Below are 23,481 nucleotides of genomic sequence, written 5' to 3' on the forward strand. Positions count from 1 at the left end.
GGCTGTACATGTGAGCAGGAGGAAGGACACTGTGGGACCTTGCACCTCCCCACAGAGACTTCCTCCTGAGCCTAGGCCTCCTCCGCCTCCTGATCACAACCTCTCCAGCCTTGGGGGAAATGACGGCAAACACTGAGGATTCCGGAGCAGCAGGTAACAAACTTCCTCTACTGTGCCAGACGGGCAGGAGCAGGACTGAGTGTAGTGGGGTATAGATGGATGGATGGGTGGGTTTACTACTGGGATTGGCAGGGTACGATACACTACAGGATAAAGGGGGGGCAGGACACACTACAAGGTACAGACGGGCAGGACAGGACACACTACAAGGTACAGACGGGCAGGACAGGACACACTACAAGGTACAGACGGGCAGGACAGGACACACTACAAGGTGCAGACGGGCAGGACAGGACACACTATAAGGTACAGACGGGCAGGATGGGACACACTACAAGGTACAGACGGGCAGGACAGGACACACTACAAGGTACAGACGGGCAGGACAGGACACACTACAAGGTACAGACGGGCAGGACAGGACACACTACAAGGTACAGACGGGCAGGACAGGACACACTATAAGGTACAGACGGGCAGGATGGGAAACACTACAAGGTACAGACGGGCAGGACAGGACACACTACAAGGTACAGACGGGCAGGACAGGACACACTACAAGGTACAGACGGGCAGGACAGGACACACTACAAGGTACAGACGGGCAGGACAGGACACACTATAAGGTACAGACGGGCAGGACAGGACACACTATAAGGTACAGACGGGCAGGATGGGAAACACTACAAGGTACAGACGGGCAGGACAGGACACACTACAAGGTACAGACGGGCAGGATGGGAAACACTACAAGGTGCAGACGGGCAGGATGGGACACACTACAAGGTGCAGACGGGCAGGATGGGACACTACAAGGTGCAGACGGGCAGGATGGGAAACACTACAAGGTGCAGACGGGCAGGATGGGAAACACTACAAGGTGCAGACGGGCAGGATGGGAAACACTACAAGGTACAGACGGGCAGGATGGGAAACACTACAAGGTACAGACGGGCAGGACGGGACACACTACAAGGTACAGACGGGCAGGACAGGACACACTATAAGGTACAGACGGGCAGGACAGGACACACTATAAGGTACAGACGGGCAGGACAGGACACACTACAAGGTACAGACGGGCAGGATGGGAAACACTACAAGGTACAGACGGGCAGGACAGGACACACTGCAAGGTACAGACGGGCAGGATGGGACACACTACAAGGTGCAGACGGGCAGGATGGGACACACTGCAAGGTACAGACGGGCAGGATGGGACACACTACAAGGTGCAGACGGGCAGGACAGGACACACTACAAGGTACAGACGGGCAGGATGGGACACACTACAAGGTGCAGACGGGCAGGATGGGAAACACTACAAGGTACAGACGGGCAGGATGGGAAACACTACAAGGTACAGACGGGCAGGATGGTAAACACTACAAGGTACACACGGGCAGGATGAGAATCACTACAAGGTACACACGGGCAGGATGAGATTCACTACAAGGTACACACGGGCAGGATGAGAATCACTACAAGGTACAGACGGGCAGGATGGGACACGCTACAAGGTACAGACGGGCAGGATGGGACACGCTACAAGGTACAGATGGGCAGGATGGGAAACACTACAAGGTACAGACGGGCAGGATGGAAATCACTCAGAGGCATAGCTAGGGTTTTGGTTCAGGGGGACGAAGCTTCTGAGTGGGCCCCTAACCAGGTAACTTTAATTACAACTCGGTGACGCACCCTAATAGTGGATGTAGGAGACGACTGCGCTGTTACTGAAAATAATTCCTATATAAAGACCAATATTGATATTACCGCCATATGGTCAGTGGTAAATACCAGTCCTACAGAAAATATAAGTGATTACTGCACAGTGAGGCCTGTTTCACACTTCCATTTGTTGCCATCAGTCAAAATCAGCCATTTTGCAAAAAAAAGCGGATTCTCCATTTTTTTTGACGGATCCTTTTTTTTTCCCCATTGACTAGCATTAGCGGCGGATTTTGACGGATGGTCATCCATTGGATCCATTTTTTGACGGATCCACCATAATTTTGGCGTCCGCTGTCTTGAGTTGACAGATAATGAAACGTTTTTTGTCTGCGCCAAAACAACGGATAGAAACGGATCTGCCGCTATCCGCCATTCGTTATAATGGTCGCCTATGGGCGGCGGATCCATTGCCAACCGTTAATTGACGGAATCCGGCAACGGATCTGCTCTTTTCCAATGAGCATGCCCGGAAGATTTTCCTTGCCCGAAATTTAACCCCAGACGCTGTTCTGGCGGTGGAAAAATTCTCTCTCTCTCGTTTTCCTTTAAATTTCGGTCACTACCTTACTAAAGCGGATCCGTCAAAAAACAGATCCGGTGGCATCCGTTTGTGCCACAACTGAAACTGATCCGTTTTTTCACCACCTGGCGGATTTTGACTGACGTCAAATAACTGAAATGTAAAACAGGCCTTAGGGTGTGTGCACACGCTGCGGATTCTGCTGCGGATTGATCTGTGCGGATTTTGCAAAATCCGCAGGTCAAAAGACCGCGGTTTATCTGCGGATTAGCCTGCGGTTATGTCCTGCTGTTTATCACCTCTACAATGGAGGAGATGGTAAACCGCAGCGGAATCCACAGAAAGAATTGACATGTCATTTCCCATAGGATGTTATGGTACTGTACACCGCAGCAGAATCCGCAGCCTGTGCACACACCCTTATAGATGGTGATTTACAGCTGACGTTTTTTCTGATGGAATCGTTCACTCTTCACGTCTTTTCCATCTGGCCCAGACCGACATTGACAACGTCTCTAGCCAGGACTCTGCTACAGAGAATACAACAAAGACACGTTTCACGTCTCATATTCCAGCCCCATCACCATGTATCCTCAACCTGCTGATACCCCAATGCTGAGCCGCTGCTGCCGTATGTGTCCCTATTACTACATCTGATACCTCAATACTGAGCCACTGCTGCCGTATGTGTCCCTATTGCTGCAGCTGATACCCCAATACTGAGCCACTGCTGCCGTATGTGTTCTTATTACTGCAGCTGATACCCCAATACTTAGCTTCTGCTGCCGTATGTGTCCTTATTACTGCAGCTGATACCCCAATACTGAGCCGATGCTGCCGTATGTGTCCTTATTACTGCAGCTGATACCCCAATACTGAGCTTCTGCTGCCGTATGTGTCCTTATTACTTCACCTGATACCCCAATGCTGAGCCTCTGCCGTATGTGTCCCTATTACTACACCTGATACCCCAAAACTGAGCTGCTGCTGCCGTATATGTCCCTATTATTGCACCTGATACCCCAATGCTGAGCCGCTGCTGCCGTATGTGTCCCTATTACTGCACCTGATACCCCAATGCTGAGCCGCTGCTGCCGTATGTGTCCCTATTACTACACCTGATACTCCAATACTGAGCCGCTGTTGCTGTATGTGTCCCTATTACTGCACCTGATACCCCAATACTGAGCTTCTGCTGCCGTATGTGTCCCTATTGCTACACCTGATACCCCAATACTGAGCCGCTGCTGCCGTGTTGTGTCCCTATTACTGCACCTGGTACCCCAATACTGAGCCGCTGCTGCCCAATGTGTCCCTAATACTGCACCTGATACCCCAATGCTGAGCCGCTGCTGCCGTATGTGTCCCTATTACTACACCTGATACCCCTGTACTGAGCCGCTGCTGCCGTATGTGTCCCTATTACTGCACCTATGGTGTGGTTCTGTGTGACCTCTAAATTCTAAAGCATCTCTCTATAATATAGTAATGTCGGGTGCAAGTGCCCTAGAAACAGTGCCCACATTTTGCCCCCTAGAATGTAATAATGCCCTCTGTGTGCCCCTTTGACAGTCACAGTAACCTGAGTTCCCCTATAACAATAAGTTCCCACTTTAGATTTAATGATGTCCTGAGTCTCCCCCCTCTGTACAGCTCCCCTATACACAGTATAATGCCCCCTCACTGTATACATACTGACCCCTTAATATCCCAAAATGATGGTTCCAACACTGTGTGATGGCCCCCTCACTGTAATCCCCACACTGTATGATGGCCCTCTAGATAGCCTCCATATAGTATAATACACCAGATAGTCCTCAATATAGTATAATGCAGCCCCGCCATAGGCAGACTCAATAATATATGGCAGCCCCCCATAAGCAGACTGTAATATAAGGCAGCACTCCCCCATAGGCAGACTGTAGTATAAGGCAGCCTCCCCATCCCCTTTAGGCAGACTGTAGTATAAGGCAGCACCCGACATCCCCTATAGAAACAGAGAATGAAAGTAACAGAGAGAGAAAGAAAGATTCTATATAGATACTATAGCAGCCCAGCTCCCATTGTAGTGCCCACCTGAGCCCAGCTCCCATTGTAGTGCCCATATCATGATCCGCTCACATGGCCGGCATCCTTGATTCCAAGGCGATCCCGCTGTCTGCGCTGTCAGAGGACATTGTGATGGATCTGAAGCATTCCCTCAAGTGCCTCCATGGTTCCGTCACAATCTCCTCCCGAAATTACCTCCTTTCCGCTTCCAGCACATCACTTCAAGTGGAACGTTACGTGCGAGTTTTAAAGTGCTCCTCGGGGCTCCGCCGTGTACTCCTGTGTCCGCAGGAAAGTAAGCTCCCGGCCGGGACAGCGGGGCAGACTCTCAAAATCGGGAATGTACCATTGGATACGGGACGTTTGTTAGGCATGAATGCTCCCCACCATACACTTTGTAGATGCACGGCTCCGCTTTGTATGCTTTGTACACACACGGCTCCGCTCCGTCCACCTTGCACACACACAGCTCCGCTCCGTCCACCTTGCACACACACTGCTCCGCTCCGCACACCCCATAAACACGCGGCTCCGCTCCATACACCTTGCAAAACACATGGCTCGGCTCCGCTCTGCACACCCCATAAACACACGGCTCCGCACACCCCGTACACGCGCGGCTCCGCTCCGTACACCTCGTACACAAACGGCTCCGCTCACCCCATACACACAGGGCTCTGCTCCACACACCCCATACACAGGCCCTCTGCTCCTCCGTACACCTCATACATGCATATCTCTGCTCCGTACACACATGGCTCCGCTCCGCACACCACGTACACACACGGCTCCGCTCCGTACACCTTGTACACACACGGCTCCGCTCCGCACACACCATACACACGCGGCGCAGCTCTGCACACCCTATAAACACGCAGCTCCGCTCCATACACCTTGTACACACATGGTTCCGCTCCGCACTCCCCGTACACACGTGGCTCCACTCCGTACACCTCGTACATGCATATCTCTGACCCATACACCTCGTACACACACGGCTCCGCTCTGTACACCTCGTACACACACGGCTCCGCTCTGTACACCTCGTACACACACGGCTCCGCTCTGTACACCTCGTACACACACGGCTCCGCTCTGTACACCTCGTACACACACGGCTCCGCATCACCCCGTACACACGCGGCTCTGCTCCGTACACCTCGTACACAAACTGCTCTGCTCACCCCATACACACAGGGCTCCGCTCACCCCATACACACGCTCCTCCGTACACCTCATACACGCATATCTCTGCTCCGTACACCTTGTACACACACGGCTCCGCTCTGTACACCTCGTACATACACGGCTCCGCTCTGTACACTTCATACACACAACATGGCTCCGCTCTGTACACCTCATACAGCTCTGCTACATCCACCCTGTAAATGGAGCGCCCCGCGCAGGGCCGTGGGGTACTCGGTTGCAGGCCCGTTGACTTCAGTGCAGTGAATTCTGTGTCTGGAGGCACGTCCTGCCCCATCTACTGGCTGACACAAGACTGTGGGACAGATCTCCCCAGTAAACAGCATACGTGCATATGTTGCCTCATCTACTGGCCTCTATAAGCATACTACAGCAGGCAGTGGGACGGATCATCCCAATTAAGAGCACATGAATCTTCACAATAGGTCTAATACCTATTACCACGTATTTGGTACAGTACGTAACTTAAGGTCAAAATTTGACCGAAACGTTTTTTTACGTACTACAATTAAATATTCTTCTGAATATCCTAAAGTTGAGCTCTAGGTTTATAACTTATAACTACTTGGTTTGAGAACCTAACCTTTAGCACCATTACTTAAGTTGTGCTCACGGTGTTTTTCCCTTCTATACTACAAGGTACAGACGGGCACTGCCTTGCCTGCGCCAATGTCCTGCGCTGCTCTTCCTTCAGCTCCTCAGACAGCACGAGGGAATTTAAGATCAGACATCGCATGTCATGCAGCACCTCAAATGTGATCTATTATGCTACATGCCCGTGCCCTAAGATATATGTGGGTCTCACCACTAGGGAGCTGAGGGTGCGGGAGCATGTGCGGAACATTGGCGCGGCCAAGGCGGTGTCTGATTTGGCTGAGTTAAAAACAATCCCCGACACTTTCGGTTACATCACTGCGATGTGACCGTGACTGGGATCAGGGGCTATTTCAAGGTCCTGTGTGGACCTTTCTATCAGACTTCTCTTGATAAAGCGGCCTGAGGTGCCGCAAAATGCGCGTCGGGGGTCGCATGACCTGGTTCTCCCTCTCCTCCCTGCTCCGGTAAGCTCCTTTGTGGCCAATTTTGATATTGCTTTGCCACTGTTTGCGGCCGGTTATTACATTACATAGGCGCTCTTTTTCACGGCCCTTGTGGCGTTTGACTTTGTATTTTAGATTTGGGCGCCATTATTGTACACTTAATGGTTCACTGGATATATGTCCACAATGAGGATGCCTGCTGGGACCTTTTTTCCATCTTGTTGGGAGGAGTGGGGTATTTTGGTTGATACCGTCTGTATTGTCTGATTGGAACTTTGTCACGCATATATTACCTGTAGTACTTTTTTCTAAATAAAGTTTTGATATGCATTTTATATGCAAATTACCGCATGCTCTCATGTTTTCTCCTGGATTCTGCAGTATATTTTTGAGCTTGTGCAAATGGCGTTGGTGTTTGGGTTGCTCTTCCCCATCTCCATTGCGCCATATTATGGGGTTTCTGTTGTCAATGACTGGACACACTGCAGGATACAGGCGGGCATGACTGGATATATACTGTAGGGTACAGGCTATGAAGAATCATATTGAATAAAGTGCATATAATGCCAAATAATAAAGAGGAAGTTTTGAAGGTAAAAATTATCTTTATTGAAATAACTGTATAAAAAAAATAGTAATTTATACAGTTCAGCCAATGCTGGCATCACATGGAAGAAAATTGAAGTAATTATTTACAATATACATATAACTTGTGTTCCTTAAATACCGGTACACAGGAGTACTAATGTAATTATTACCACAAGGGTGGAACTAGAAACAGTAGTATAGCATCCAGTAACATATAGAACTGCTTTTAGTTACACCGTTGTGGTATTTATTCCATTATCACTCCTATAATAATATAATTATTATAAAATAAGACAATTATTTTGCTGTGAGGCCAGCGTTGGCTAACTGTATAAATTGCAAATATTTTGAATATATTTACCCTAGTTTAAAAAATAATTTTTATCCTCAAAACTTCCTCTTTATCTTTTCAGTATGTTTCTTCAATGGTTTTGGTGCAATTCTAGTAGTTAACATCAGCTCTTCTTTCTAGTGGTCTTCCTGTACTCGTACAATCTGCTAATATTTGTTCACGAGGAACAGACTATGGGTAATACCGTATATTGATGATGGGACAATATTTTGCCATTACCGTATATCTGAATCTCCAGTATTCGCACACATCAGTGCAGGGGCTGCGTCTGTGGTGGTTCTGTCTGGCAGCATGGGTGCCATCGGAAACCTGGGTGGCTCCCCCTGCTAGGACACTGTCGCTGCATTTTCTATTGTAAAATCTTCTTCCTGACGTTACCCATGTCATCTCCAGACCAATCTCTGGTGATCACTGCGTTCAAGAAAAAAGGACAAAATGCTGAAGAGGAAAGGCCTCCATTGCCACAGTCCATCTTCTAGTCTTCACCCGGACACCACGCAGACAGCGCCATGAAGAGAAGTTCATGAGGCCACACCGGTCCTGCCCACAGGATTATGGTGTGGTGGGATATTATATTCGGTAGCCAGACCCCCCTAGTCGTCATCCCTGGTGACTAACAGCTCTGGCGTTACATTGAATTGTTGGAGGAAACGGTGCAGTTATTTCTCCAAAGTCTACCAGGAGCCGTTCTTTCATATGTCACCCCAAGCCGCATGTTCCGCACATGGTAGCACAAAAACCTACATGAACTACTGAACATCACTTAACCTGAATTAAAGCACACATTAACACCTCTTTGGCATAAAATAGCCGTGGCATTTTATAAAGGGTATTACTAACATTTTTAATAACCATGAATAAATAAATGACCTTAAATAACACTTTTAATAAATACTTAAGTTAAACACCACTCCATTAACTTTAGATTAACGTATACCATAACCAGAATCCCCCCAAGTACGTTGGGGGATTTTCCCTCTAACAAAAACACCACAACAAAACGATGAAAAACAATCTGCAAGAAAATTTGGGGTGGGCGGGCATTTCTTCCTTTGATTCCTGTCAGACAAACAGCTGACCTGTCTGACAGAGCTATTTATATCCCATTCTTCCTGCACTTTATCTCTCCAATCAGCTGGATCCTGGTCTTGGGGGCAGCAGGCCTCACCCCCATTGGTTGCCTGCCCCTGTTACTGTGCAAACATGCAAACTTAACCCCACATCACCTGGAACCAAGCAAATTTCCATGAAAAAACACAAACCACACAGCCTTGTAAAACTGAGGTCTGTGCCATCATGACTCTCCCTCGTTAAACACTCCAGGGGGTCTCATTACTGTGAGTCACCTACTTAGGCCCCGTCACACATAGCGACTCACCAGCGATCCCGACAACGATATCAGCTTGTCAGGATCGCTGGTGAGTCGCTACATGATCGCTGGTGAGCTGTCAAACAGGCAGCTTCACCAGCGATCAGCACCAGCGAGCGCCCGTCGTCGCTGTGTACGTTAGTTACCAGCGCGCTGATGCAGGGAGCTGGTAACTAAAGTACACATCGGGTATCTAAGCAGCACACGTCACTTAGAAACCCGATGTGTACCTTGGTTACCAGCTTCCTGCATCAGCGCGCTGGTAACTAAGGTACACATCGGGTTTCTAAACACCGCACGCTGCTTAGAAGCCCTGCGTTTACACTAGTTGCCAGCGCGCTGATCGCTGGTCTCCCGCCTGTCACACGCAGCGATGCATGCTGGCCAGTGGGAGACCAGCGATCAAAAAAATGTCCTGGCTAGTCTTGGAATAGCCATCAGCGATAACCGGCAGGGGGACCGGTCGCTGGTCAGAGTCATACACAGCGATCTCGCTGGTGAGATCGCAGTTGCGTCACAAAACTTGTGACTCAGCAGCGATCTCGCTAGCGAGATCGCTTTGTGTGACGGGGGCTTTAATATGCTCCCATGTCTGCATCATCTCCTGACTCATCTCCAGCGGGAGAGTCATTGGTCGGTAATTACACTGGAGCTGCCGGCAGCAGATTCTGATTTGTACATTCAGCAGCAGAACCTTCCTTAGACGACCATTGATAACCCCAGTGACAGCAGCGGAGGCCGGAGGTGCTGAGATTTCTGCACGAGGCTCAGACTCGAGACTGGAAAAATCGGGATGTACAGAACATTTTGCTCCCATTTTCCACCATTTGCAGATCAGTGATGTCTCCATCCTGTGATCTCCGTAATTCCAACGCTTGTACATCATTACTGTCACTGCACATTAGTAAATAATATCTCACATTTTGCTCAGTTGCTTCTTGGCCTGAATTAAATTTTGCCTTTTATTTTACAGAAAACTTTCTATATGTAATCTGACCAGAACCAAACAGCAAGAGGAATGTCTGGTAAGATGTCAGAGCAATGAATAAAATGTACACCTGTAGTCCCATGAAACACCACAGATAACACAGTGATAACTCCCTGAGTACAGATAATGTAGTAGATGTCACCTGCAGTCCTATGTAACACCACAGATAACACAGTGATAACTCCCTGAGTACAGATAATGTAGTACTGTAGATGTCACCTGCAGTCCTATGTAACACCACAGATAACACAGTGATAACTCCCTGAGTACAGATAATGTAGTACTGTAGATGTCACCTTGCAGTCCTATGTAATACCACAGCTAACTCAATAGTTTTTCTCTGCAGTCCTGCATGTGCAGTGAGCTCTGTAATGTGACATCTGTGCTATTATTACAGGTAAGAAATGAGTATTTATCCAGTGTCTTAAGGACGTTCCTGTTCTGCTCGCAGAGATGAATATTTCCTGCCCGATATTTATTTTTACTGTGGATTATTCAGGATCTAGTTGAGATCTTCCCTCAGTGCTCAGTCATAATGTCAAGTCTGGATGAAAAGATGCACTGCAAACCTAATGTGAAAGCATTAGTACAATGGTGAGAAAGGGTGGTTATAGGATAATGGCTACTGGATGAGCTACTCACTCCCCCCTCAGTATTAGACCCCTTAGTGTGCAGAAAGGAAAAACAGTGGGCAGCCAGTGTGAAAACGGGTCACAAACCTGGAGGCTGAATTATACTCCAGAGCTGCACTCACTGTTCTGCTGGTGCAGTCACTGTGTACATACATTACATTACTGATCCAGAGTTACATCCTGTATTATACTCCAGAGCTGCACTCACTATTCTGCTGGTGCAGTCACTGTGCACATACATTACATTATTGATCCTGAGTTACATTCTGTATTATACCCCAGAGCTGCACTCACTATTCTGCTGGTGCAGTCACTGTGTATGTACATTACGGATCCTGAGTTACATCTTGTATTATACCCCAGCGCTGCACTCACTATTCTGCTGGTGGATTCACTGTGTACATACACTACTGATTGTTACTTCCTATGTACACACTACAACAACCACAATGCTGCACAAGTCAGTGTGTACAGTGACCAAGCAGTCAACCAGGTCATGTGATATCTGCAGCCACAGAAAAAAATCACAAATATGACTGCAGCTCTGGTTGTGATTGGAACATGTTAAGTTTCTGCTTTGTTCCGTTTTTTTTTTTTTTTAAATAAATCTTCATATTTTTCCTCTAGGCTTTTGGAAATGGGTTCAAGGGAGAGTAAACTCAAGTCGTCCCCCAGGATTCCTACGAGTCTGGACCATGGAAGCAGAATCAGAACTGTGACCAGTCGCCATAGTATGCCAATGCAACCAGTGCAATCCACGAATCCTGCACCCATCCCGGTGTGGCCGGACGGCAGCGTGCGCTGGCAGAGTCAGTACGATGTGTACATCTGCCACAGCGAGGCCGACGTCTCTTATGCGATGGAGATGCTGTCATACCTGGAGCAGCAGCCAGAGAAGCTGCGCTGCTTCCTGCCTATGAGGGACATGCAGGCGGGGGGTCCTATACCCTCGGAGATGTGCAGCGGCTTAGAAAGCAGCCACTGCTGGGTGATGCTGCTGACCCCACAGTTCCTCTCAGATAACTGGTGTAAATACCAGATGCACCAGTTCCTGGCACAAGCGCCATGCTCCAATGGGCGATTAATCCCGGTTATCATCGGACTGACATTTGCACAGTATCCATCAGTAGTGAAGCATATGTATGCCATCAAGGGCACGTTCAATGACCCCAGTGTGTTCTCAAAAGTCAAAGAAGCCATAGTAACATGTAAGTACAATATTCCAAATCTCCTGCTGTATACAGAGATGCATGAGAAGATCCTGTCTGCAGCCACCAGTAGGGGGAGCTCCCTGTATACAGAGATGCAAGAGAAGATCCTGTCTCTTGTCACCACTAGAGGGAGCGCCCTGCATACAGAGATACATGTTAAGATCCTGTCTGCAGTCACCACTAGGGGAGCGCCTCGTATACGAGATACATGATAAGATCCTGTCTGCAGCTATCACTAGGGCGAGCTCTCTGTATACAGAGGTACATGATAAGATCCTGTCTGCAGCCACCACTAGGGGGGAGCTCCATGTATACAGAGACACATGATAAGATCCTGTCTGCAGCCACCAGTAGGGGGAGCTCCGTGTATACAGAGATGCATGAGAAGATACTGTCTGCAGCCACCACTAGGGGGCGCTCCCTGTATACAGAGATACATGATGAGATTTTGTCTGCAGTCACCACTAGGGGGAGCTCCCTGTATACAGTGATACATAGTAAGATCCTGTCTGCAGCCATCACTAGGGGGAGCTCCCTGTATACAAAGATACATGATAAGATACTGTCTGCAGCCAACACTAGGGGGCGCTCCCTGTATACAGAGATACATGATGAGATTTTGTCTGCAGTCACCACTAGGGGGAGCTCCCTGTATATAGAGATACATGATAAGATCCTGTCTGCAGCCACCACTAGGGGGAGCCTCCTGTATACAGAGATACATAATAAGATCCTGTCTGCAGCCACCACTAGGGGGAGCTCCCTGTATACAGAGGTACATGATAAGATCCTCTCTGCAGTCACCACTAGTGGGAGCTCCCTGAATATAGAGATACATCATAATATTCTGTTTGCAGCTACCACTAGGGGGAGCTCCCTGTATAGAGAGATACATGAGAAGATTGTCTGCAGTCACCAATAGGGGGAGCTTCCTGTATAGACAGATACATGAGAAGATTGTCTGCAGTCACCACTAGGGGGAGGTCCCTGTATACAGAGATACAGTTGTGGCCAAAAGTATTGACACCCCTGCAATTCTGTCAGATACTGTAATACTCTGTTTCTTCCTGAAAATGATTGCAATCACAAATTCTTTGGTATTATCTTCATTTAATTTGTCTTAAATGAAAAAACACAAAAGAGAATGAAGCAAAACATTGATCATTTCACACAAAACTCCAAAAATGGGCCAGACAAAAGTATTGGCACCCTCAGCCTAATACTTGGTTGCACAACTTTTAGCCAAAATAACTGCGACCAACCGCTTCCGGTAACTATCAATGAGTTTCTTACAATGCTCTGCTGGAATTTTAGACCATTCTTCTTTGGCAAACTGCTCCAGGTCCCTGATATTAGAAGGGTGCCCTCTCCAAACTGCCATTTTTAGATCTCTCCACAGGTGTTCTATGGGATTCAGGTCTGGACTCATTGCTGGCCACCTTAGAAGTCTCCAGTGCTTTCTCTCAAACCATTTTCTAGTGCTTTTTGAAGTGTGTTTTGGGTCATTGACCTGCTGGAAGACCCATGTCCTCTGAGGGAGACCCAGCTTTCTCACACTGGGCCCTACATTATGCTGCAAAATTTGTTGGTAGTCTTAAGATTTCATAATGCCATGCACACGGTCAAGCAGTCCAGTGCCAGAGGCAGCAAAGCAACCCCAAAACATTAGGGAACCTCCGCCATGTTTGAGTGTAGGGACCATGTTTTTTTCTTTGAATGCCTCTTTTCTTCTCCTGTAAACTCTATGTTGATGCCTTTGCCCAAAAAGCTCTACTTTTGTCTCATCTGACCAGAGAACTTTCTTCCAAAACGTTTTAGGCTTTTTCAGGTAAGTTTTGGCAAACTCCAGCCTGTCTTTTTTGTGTCTCGGGGTAAGAAGTGGGATCTTCCTGGGTCTCCTACCATACAGTCCCCTTTCATTCAGACGCCGACGAATAGTACGGGTTGACACTGTTGTACCCTCGGACTGCAGGGCAGCTTGAACTTGTTTGGATGTTAGTCGAGGTTCTTTATCCAACATCCGCACAATCTTGCATTGAAATCTCTTGTCAATTTTTCTTTTCCGTCCACATCTAGGGAGGTTAGCCACAGTGCCATGGGCTTTAAACTTCTTGATGACACTGCGCACGGTAGACACAGGAACATTCAGGTCTTTGGAGATGGACTTGTAGCCTTGAGATTGCTCATGCTTCCTCACAAGTTGATTTCTCAAGTCCTCAGACAGTTCTTTGGTCTTCTTTCTTTTCTCCATGCTCAATGTGGTACACACAAGGACACAGGACAGAGGTTGAGTCAACTTTAATCCATGTCAACTGGCTGCAAGTGTGATTTAGTTATTGCCAACACCTGTTAGGTGCCACAGGTAAGTTACAGGTGCTGTTAATTACACAAATTAGAGAAGCATCACATGATTTTTCAAACAGTGCCAATACTTTTGTCCACCCCTTTTTTATGTTTGGTGTGGAATTATATCCAATTTGGCTTTAGGACAATTCTTTTTGTGTTTTTTCATTTAAGACAAATTAAATGAAGATAATAATACCAAAGAATTTGTGTTTGCAATCATTTTCAGGAAGAAACTGAGTATTATCTGACAGAATTGCAGGGGTGTCAATACTTTTGGCCACAACTGTACATGATAAGATCCTGTCTGCAGTCACCACTAGGCGGAGCTACCTGTATACAGAGATACGTGATAAGATCCTGTCTGCAATCACCACTAGGCGGAGCTCCCTGTATACAGAGATACTAAGATCCTGTCTGCAGTCACCACTAGAAGGAGCTCCCTGTATACAGAGCTACATGATAAGATTGACGTATATAAGTCCTATTGAATTAAATTAGTATTCAGTCTTCAGAAAGCTCCTTCTAGCTGTAACAACTGAAAGATTAATATTAAACAGGTGTTCTATTGTTTTGCCAGCTCTCTTCTCCATAATGACTGATGCACAGATAGACAAGGACGATGGCTTAGCTATACATCACATTTAACCCCTTTCCGATATCAGGCGTAATAGTACGCCAATGTCGGACTCCCCCCTATTTGGTGTGAGCTCCAGCGCTGAGCCCCCATCTTTCCTGCCACACAGCTGACATGTGCTCGCAACAGCCGCAGTTGGAATCGCGATCCACCCGCGGCTGTTAACTAGTTAAATGCCGCTGTAAATCTATGACTAGCATTTAAGTCGCACTTCCGGCTAGCGCGCTGGAGATCCCGCCCATCGGTGGCCCTGTCACATAATCGTGGGTCACTGATGGGTTGGCATGACAACCAGAGGTCTCCAGCAGACCACTATGGTTTTCACTGCCGGATTGCTATGAGCGCCGCCTGGCGGTCGGAGCTCATGGCAAATGAGCATTTCTGCTACATGCAGGCGATGTGATCATTTTCTGTTTAGCAGAGGCGATCGGGTTATGGCAGCTTCTAGTCTCCCATGGAAACTATTGAAGCATGCAAAAAGTAAAAAAAAGTTTTAAAAAATATAAAAGTTTAAATCATCACCCAATCTCCCCATTCAAAATTAAAAAAAAAAAAATCAAACATACACATATTTGGTCTCGCCGCGTTCAGAATCGCCCGATATATCAATATAAAAAGAGAATTAACCTGATCGTTAAACGGCGTAGCAAGAAAAAAGTCAAAACACCAGAATTACGTTTTTATGGTCGCTGCAATATTGCGTCTAAATGCAATAACAGGCGATCAAAAGTTCGTATCTGCACGAACATGATATCATTAAAAACATCAGCTCGGCACTCAAAAAATAAGTCCTCACCCAACCCGAGACAACCTTTGGAATTTTTTTTTCACCACTTAAATAAAAAAGAACCTAGACATGTTTGGTGTCTATGGACTCGTAGTGACCTGGAGAATTATAATGGCAGGTCAATTTTAGCATTTAGTGAACATGGTAAACAAAAAAACAACAACTCTGGAGTTGCACTTTTTTTGCAATTTTACAGCCCTTGCAATTTTTTCCCGTTATCCAGTACAAGATATGTTAAAATCAATTATGTCATTCAAAAGTATAGCTCGTCTCTCAAAAAACAAGCCCTCACATGGCCATTTTGACCAAGAAATAAAAAAGTTATGGCTTTGGGAAGAAGGGGAGCAAAAATGAAAATGCAAAAACAAAAATACCTCTTGTCATTAAGGGGTCAAAGAAAAATTTCTTATGTTGACTTCACCTTTAAATATATTGTATATAAATATATGATAATCAGTGCAGCCGGCGTCCACTGACCACCACACGTCTATGTTGCACTTGTGATATGAACTTGGTAATTGTCATTTCTTATTTATATTTTTTATAGATCTAAAAGAGATAACTATGACCAGCGAACAGATACCTGCATATTTACCAAGAAGCCAGACCCCCGAGGGCAGCTCGAGCACCAGTAATCCTTTAGGAAACAGCTTGTTGGAAAGCCTAGTAAATCAGGAGCCCACCAGTGACAGGACCATCATGAGTCCAGTAACCCAGGACCCCACCAGTCAAAGGACTATCTGGAGCTCAGTGACTTATGAGGCCATCAATGACAGGACGATCAGGAGCCCACAGACCCAGGAGCCCACCAGTGTCAGGACCATCAGGAGCTCACTGACCCAAGAGCCCACCAGCGTCAGTACCATCAGGAGTTCACTGACCCAGGAGCCCACCAGTGACAGGACGATCAGGAATACAGTGACCCAGAAAACCACCAGTGAAAGGATCTTTGAGAGCGCAATGATCCAGGAGCCCATCAGTGAGAGAACCATCATGAGCTCACTGACCCACGAGCCCACCAGTGACATGTCTGTGAATGGCTCTGTGACCACACAGGAGATCACCAGTGACATGTCAATGAGTGGCTCCATAATTGGACAGGAGACCACCAGTGACATGTCCATGTGTGGCTCCATGAACGGACAAGAGAAAACTAGTGACATGTCAGTGAGTGGCTTCATGACTGGACAGGAGACCACCGGTGACGCGTACATGAGTGGCTCTATGGCCAGGCAGGATACCATCAGTGATGTTTCTTTTATTGACTCTATGATGGGACATCAGCCCCCTTGTTGGCTGCAGGACCCTCACAGTGACATTTCCACGTCGCTGGTCAGCAGGGCCGTCCTTACGGATTGTGAACTCTTCACAACAGCAACAAAAGACTTGTCCCAACAGGAGACACGACAAGACACCAGTGATTCGGGCGTGTGGTCCATGTCTAGGGACCTTGTCACACTGCAGCGACTATGACACCAGCTGAATGGTGGAAGGACTCACATGCACAGACCCGACATTGACTCTCATGCTCGTCACAGTGATAATTTTCAGTACTTCTGAAGTTCTATTTTCAGTGAGCCGGTCCCGTAATCTCTGGTGACTGCTCTGTACACTACATGGTGGGTGCAGATGGGGTCCTTCATAGTGATTATATCACTCACAGGGCTGGAGCAGCTGCACCGGAGAGCATAGAGTTAAGGTTTCTGCTTGCTGTCAGTAACTGGAAGCATTCCGTATGGATTCGGATACAGAACACCTGTCCGACCCAATACTTCTGAGAGTCAAGGGCAGCTTACAAGTCCAGACAATCCTCTGTGAGTGCTGGGCTGATGGCTTACTGCACTGATAGCAAACTCAGCAGCTACCTCGCCTATCTCTCCCAATCGGTAACATGAGCGCTCCTGTGTTCTCTATCAGACACAACTGACATATTACCTGCAAGAGAACAAAAAGATCTGCAGTGCGAACCGCCAGATCCTTAACTGCACTGACAACCACCTTTCGTGGACCCCCATAAATATCAGTCTAGTTTGTATGGGACCTGATCAGTGTCTCGGCTGCACATTACATGGGGTTTTATTGCTTACATCACAGTCACCAGCTATAAAAGGGGTTTTCCACCTTGAGGAAAGTGAACCCGAAACGCTCTAAAATAACAGATCAGGCCCTTCCCTCGCCGGGTGAGTGCTGGGTCTTCTCAGCTGCCCATCCTCTTCATTGTGTTGGCTGCAGCCGTGTTGTCACGTTGACAGTGCACATCACCGCTGCAGACCATCACTGAGCTTAGTGGGTGTGCTGAGAGACTGCATGAGCTGCTGAGGGCATGAATGATTAACTCTGCTGCAGCCAAAACAGCGTGCAGCAGCAGAGGCTCTGCCAACCCAGGGAGGGGAGTACCCGATCTTTCTCTTATTTTAGAGCATTTTGGCTCCACTTTCAGGTTGTATCTTCTCTGTAGATGTTTTACAACTGAACTGACATGTTTCTGCTGTAATAAAGCTGCTACAATAAGTCAGCATTGTTACTTTGTGTCCAGGAGCATTTTCACTGTATGACAGTATTTTCAGTCCAAGCGCTGTCCATGAGAAAAACAGACAGCACTCCAACCAATGTTATGCAATGGGGTCGTGCAGATCATAGAATACAGCTTCTGTTTAAAGACTTCCATTGAAGGAGAACTCACCACCTCTCGTGGCAGCCTGTTCCACTCATTGATCACCCTCACTGTCAAAAAGCTTTTTCTAATATCTAATCTGTATCTTTTCCCTTTCAGTTTCATTCCATTGTTTCTCATGTTTTCATGTGCATATGAAAATAATGAAGATTCTTCTACACTGTGACAGCCCTTGAGATATTTGTAGACAGCTATTAAGTCTCCTCTTAACCTTCTTTTTTGCAAGCTAAAGAAGCTCAGATCCTTTAACCGTTTCTCATAGGACATACTTTGCAGTCTGCGCCCCATTCTGGTCGCTCTTCTCTGAACTTGCTCCAGTTTTTCAATCTCTTTTTTAAAATGTGGTGCCAAGAACTGGACATAGTGTTCCAGATGAGGCCTGAACAAGGAAGAGTAGAAGGGGATAATTAATTCACGTGATCTAGACTCTATGCTTCTCTTAATACATCCTAGAACTGTGTTTGCCTTTTTTGCTGCTGCATCACACTGTTGACTCATGTACAGTCTTTGAGTTTGTGTGTGATATATTAGTATACCCAAGTATTTTTCGTGCTGTTGCTTAGTTCTATTTCTCCCATTCTATAGATGTAATTTTAGTTTTTTTTGCCCAGATGTAGAATCTTGCACTTCTCACTGTTAATTACCATTCTATTATTTGCTGCACATACAGACATATACATAAACATACAGGCATATACATACAGGAATACACATAGACATATACCATGCATTCATGCACATATGATCCAAAGAAAGAAAAAGTCCAGATCCAAGAGGTAAAATTCGAAGAATTTATTTAACATCATTAAAAGTTAAATACATGGCTGCTTGTGATCAAAAAATCGGTATACCCAAAGGAATTACCGCATGGGGATTAATCCAGAGAGGCTCTCTGGATTATCCCCATGCGGTAATTCCTTTGGGTATTCCGATTTTTTGATCACAAGCAGCCATGTATTTAACTTTTAATGATGTTAAATAAATTCTTCAAATTTTACCTCTTGGAGCTGGACTTTTTCTTTCTTTGGATCATTACAAGGACGTTTTGGCAGAGACGAGTCCGTGCTCAGAGACATTCAAAGTTCATAATGAACAAGTAAACGGTGAGCTGAATACCCTCCTTTTTTTTCTTGCATTCATACACATATACCATGCATACATACACATACAGGCATACACATATTCCATGCATGCATACACATACAGGCATGTACATTCACATTTACCAGGCGCACATACACATATACCACGCATACATACACATATACCATCATACAGTCATATATATATATATATATACACATATACCATCATACATACAGGCATATGCATACAAATTCACATAAACAAACATTAGGGGTGTTACTACCCTACCCCTGCTTGTTTCTATTCCGGCACAGGCTTCATTGTAGCACTTCTCCAGCCGGAAGCAGGAGGGAAGGGTGCGCAGAGTGATGTCACTTTTACCAGACGTGGCTGCGGCCGTGTCTGCTTGCTGTGATGCGGCTGGGCGTGTGACCCCGGCTGTTCTGTTCCCTGGCCCAGCCCGCCAGTGTTCTGTGCATCCCGGCTGTCAAGCTGTGTGCGCACACCCTCGAGAGGATTCTTTTTATTATTGAATAACAACTATGTTCACAATCAACCCAAAAGACTCATAGATATCAAAGCTTAATATTTTTGGAAGTTGGAGTGGGGTTTTTTTTAGATTTGGCTATCTTAGGAGGATATCTGTTTGTGCAGGTAACTATTACTGTGCAGAATTATTGTTTATTTTCACCAGGTAAACCAATCGAGCAACACAAGATTTAGAAATAAACATTTCTGACATTCAAAAACAAAACAAAAAAAAATCAGTGACCAATATAGCCCCCTTTCTTTACGATGACACTCAAAAGCCTTCCATCCATAGATTCTGTCAATTGCTTGATCTGTTTACGATCAACATTGCGTGCAGCAGCCACCACAGCCTCCCTGACACTGTTCCGAGCTGTGTAATGTTTTCACTCCCTGTAGATCTCACATTTTATGAGGGACCACAGGTTCTCTATGGGGTTCAGATCAGGTGAACAAGGGGGCCATGTCATTATTTTTTCTTCTTTTAGACCTTTACTGGCCAGCCACACTGTGGAGTATTTGGATGCATGTGATGGAGCATTGTCCTGGATGAAAATCATGTTTTTCTTGAACGATACCGACTTCTTCCTGTACCACTGCTTGAAGAAGGTGTCTTCCAGAATCTGCCAGTAGGTCTGGGGGTTGAGCTTCACTCCATCCTCAACCCGAAAAGGTCCCACAAGTTCATCTTTAATGATACCAGCCCATACCAGTACCCCACCACCTTGCTGGCGTCTGCGTCGGAGTGGAGCTCTCCGCCCTTTACTGATCCAGCCTTGGGCCCATCCATCTGGCCAATCAAGAGTTGCTCTCATTTCATCAGTCCATAAAACCTTAGAAAAATCAGTCTTAAGATATTTCTTGGCCCAGTCTTGACGTTTTATCTTATGTTTCTTGTTGAAAGGTGGTCGTTTTTCAGCCTTCCTTAGCTTGGCCATGTCCCTGAGTATGGCACACCCAAGGGTGAACCTAGCCACTCTGCTGCCTGAGGCGAACAGCAAAATGGCGCACACACACACACACACACACAAAATAGAAAAAAAAAGGTGTCCAAACACAAGGATGTCAGCGGCATCACACGCACATAGAAGAACAACACAGAAGTATCCAGAACAAGGGTCATTAATGGCAAAGGTAGGCCTGGCACAGGGCCAGACTGGGACAAAAAAGCAGCCCTGCCACACAAATCCCACTAGCCCACAAACTATAACACTCCTCACCCCGATCAGTGAATTTTTGCTATACTTTGTTGTCCCCTCATCACTCTCTTTAAGGAGTTATTTGAAGAGCCACATGTGAATGGCACCACAGTGCGTATGACTGACCACAGCTCCATTTACATGGTGCTCTTCAAAGCTATGTTTCCCAGGATCATGGGGGTCCCAGCGGTCAGATCCACAAGAAACAGAAAGTCATCCCCTATCCCCACATAATGCTCCATACAGTATTATGTGCCCCATATATTACTTCGTACAGTATAATGGGCCCCATATAATGCTCCATAGAGGATAATGGGCCCCATATATTACTTTGTACAGTATAATGGGCCCCATATAATGCTCCATACAGTATAATGGGCCCCATATATTACTTCGTACAGTATAATGGGCCCCATATAATGCTCCATAGAGGATAATGGGCCCCATATATTACTTTGTACAGTATAATGGGCCCCATATAATGCTCCATACAGTATAAAGGGCCCCATATATTACTTCATACAATATAATGGGCCCCATATAATGCTCCATACAGTATAATGGGCACCATATATTACTTCATACAGCATATTGGGCCCCATATATTCATACAGTATAATGGGCACCATATATTACTTCGTACAGTATAATGGGCACCATATATTACTTCATACAGCATAATGGGCACCATATATTACTGCCTACAGTATAATGGGCACCATATATTCATACAGTATAATAGTCCCCATATATTACTTCATACAGCAAATAATAAATGCCCTAAGCAACTTCCGGTTGTAACAACTTCCGTCCAGTTGTAACCGGTGACGTCACCGCACACCTCTTTCCATGTTAACCCTCAACACACACACTCCACTCACCTTTCACCATCTCCACTCACGTCCACTCACTCTTTCACTCCACATACGACCCTTTCTCTCACTCCGTCTCTCATACTCACGTCGTCATTGCCGCTGATCCACGATCCCCGACATCATCTTCCGCCGGCGCCATCCTGGATCCAGACGTCCTCAACGCCGGCGACATGTTCTTGCGGCGACGCCATTTTGGATCGGCGAAATCCCGCGATAGTCAAGATGGCGTCGCCGCAAGAACATGTCGCCGGCGAGGACGACGTCGGGATCCAAAATGGCGTCGGCGAAAACTCGCGAGATTTCGCCGACGCCATTTTGGATCCCGACGTCGTCCACGCCGGCGACATGTTCTTGCGGCGACGCCATTTTGGATCGGCGAAATCCCGCGATAGTCAAGATGGCGTCGCCGCAAGAACATGTCGCCGGCGAGGACGACGTCGGGATCCAAAATGGCGTCGGCGAAAAATCGCGAGATTTCGTCGACGCCATTTTGGATCCCGACGTCGTCCACGCCGGCGACATGTTCTTCCGGCGACACCATCTTGACTATCGCGGGATTTCACGATACTCAAGATGGCGTCGCCGCAAGAACATGTCGCCGGCGTGGACAACGTCTGGATCCAGGATGGCGCCGGCAGAAGAAGATGTTGGGGATCGTGGAGCAGCGGCGATGACGGCGTGAGTATGAGAGACGGAGTGAGAGAAGGGGTCGTATGTGGAGTGAAAGAGTGAGTGGAGATGGTGAAAGGTGAGAGGAGTGTGTGTTGAGGAGTGTGTGTGTTGAGGGTTAACATGGCAAGAGGTGTGATGCTATCGCATCCTCCCGATGCGATAGCATCGGGCCATAATCTAGTACAGCATAATGGGCACCATATATTACTTCATACAGTATAATAGTCCCCATATATTACTTCATACAGCATAATGGGCACCATATAATTCTCCCCAAACCCCGCTGCTCTGGTCTCCGTGTATTCTGATCCTCCGCACTGCTTGGCACAGGGACATCATTAACTTTACGTATATAATTGTCCACTTGGACTGATAGTAATAGTGATTTGTTTGTACTCTGTTGTCTGGGGCTGGCCCACTTTATGGGGGTGCGCAGGGCATATGATTATACACCAGTAAAAAGTATGAGAGGCTCAATATGACCAGTGTCACCTAGTTTCCTACCCCTCTTATTCTACTGGTACTGTGGGCACACTGACTGGTACTGAGGAAAAGAAAGAACAGAGAGAAAAAAAACAGAAAGAACAAAGAGAGAAAGAAAGAGGGGAAAGAAAGAAAGACGAGAGAGAGAAAGAAGGAAAGAAACAGAGAAAGAAAGAACCAAGAGAGAGAAAAAAAAGAAAGATTAGAGAGATAAAGAAACAGAGAGAGAAACCTTCTATAAAGATACTATAGCAGCCCGGTGTCATGATACCAGTGCTGGGTGACTGGCACTTCTGGGGTTAATGTTCTGATCTCAGTGCAGACTCTCACCTGCACACCTGGGACCTATTATGGTGGCCTCTCATTGGTTCTGGGGAGGCTTCTTATA

At 46.7% G+C, this 23,481-nt stretch overlaps 1 protein-coding gene across 1 annotated transcript; it reads left to right on the forward strand.

Moving 5' to 3' along the window:
- The first annotated feature begins 15 nt into the window (after nucleotides 1-15).
- Nucleotides 16-18,087, forward strand: TIRAP (TIR domain containing adaptor protein). Its single transcript, XM_073569958.1, has 4 exons — nucleotides 16-153; nucleotides 9,952-10,003; nucleotides 11,226-11,806; nucleotides 16,124-18,087. Exons 3-4 carry the CDS (start codon nucleotides 11,236-11,238, stop codon nucleotides 17,047-17,049), a joined length of 1,497 nt encoding a protein of 498 aa, XP_073426059.1. The 5' UTR covers nucleotides 16-153; nucleotides 9,952-10,003; nucleotides 11,226-11,235; the 3' UTR covers nucleotides 17,050-18,087.
- Nucleotides 18,088-23,481: the final 5,394 nt, after the last annotated feature.

The sequence above is a fragment of the Dendrobates tinctorius genome, unplaced genomic scaffold, assembly GCF_039654945.1.
Source record: "Dendrobates tinctorius isolate UK_male_01 unplaced genomic scaffold, ASM3965494v1 ptg000028l, whole genome shotgun sequence".
In the NCBI taxonomy this organism is placed as follows: domain Eukaryota; kingdom Metazoa; phylum Chordata; class Amphibia; order Anura; family Dendrobatidae; genus Dendrobates; species Dendrobates tinctorius.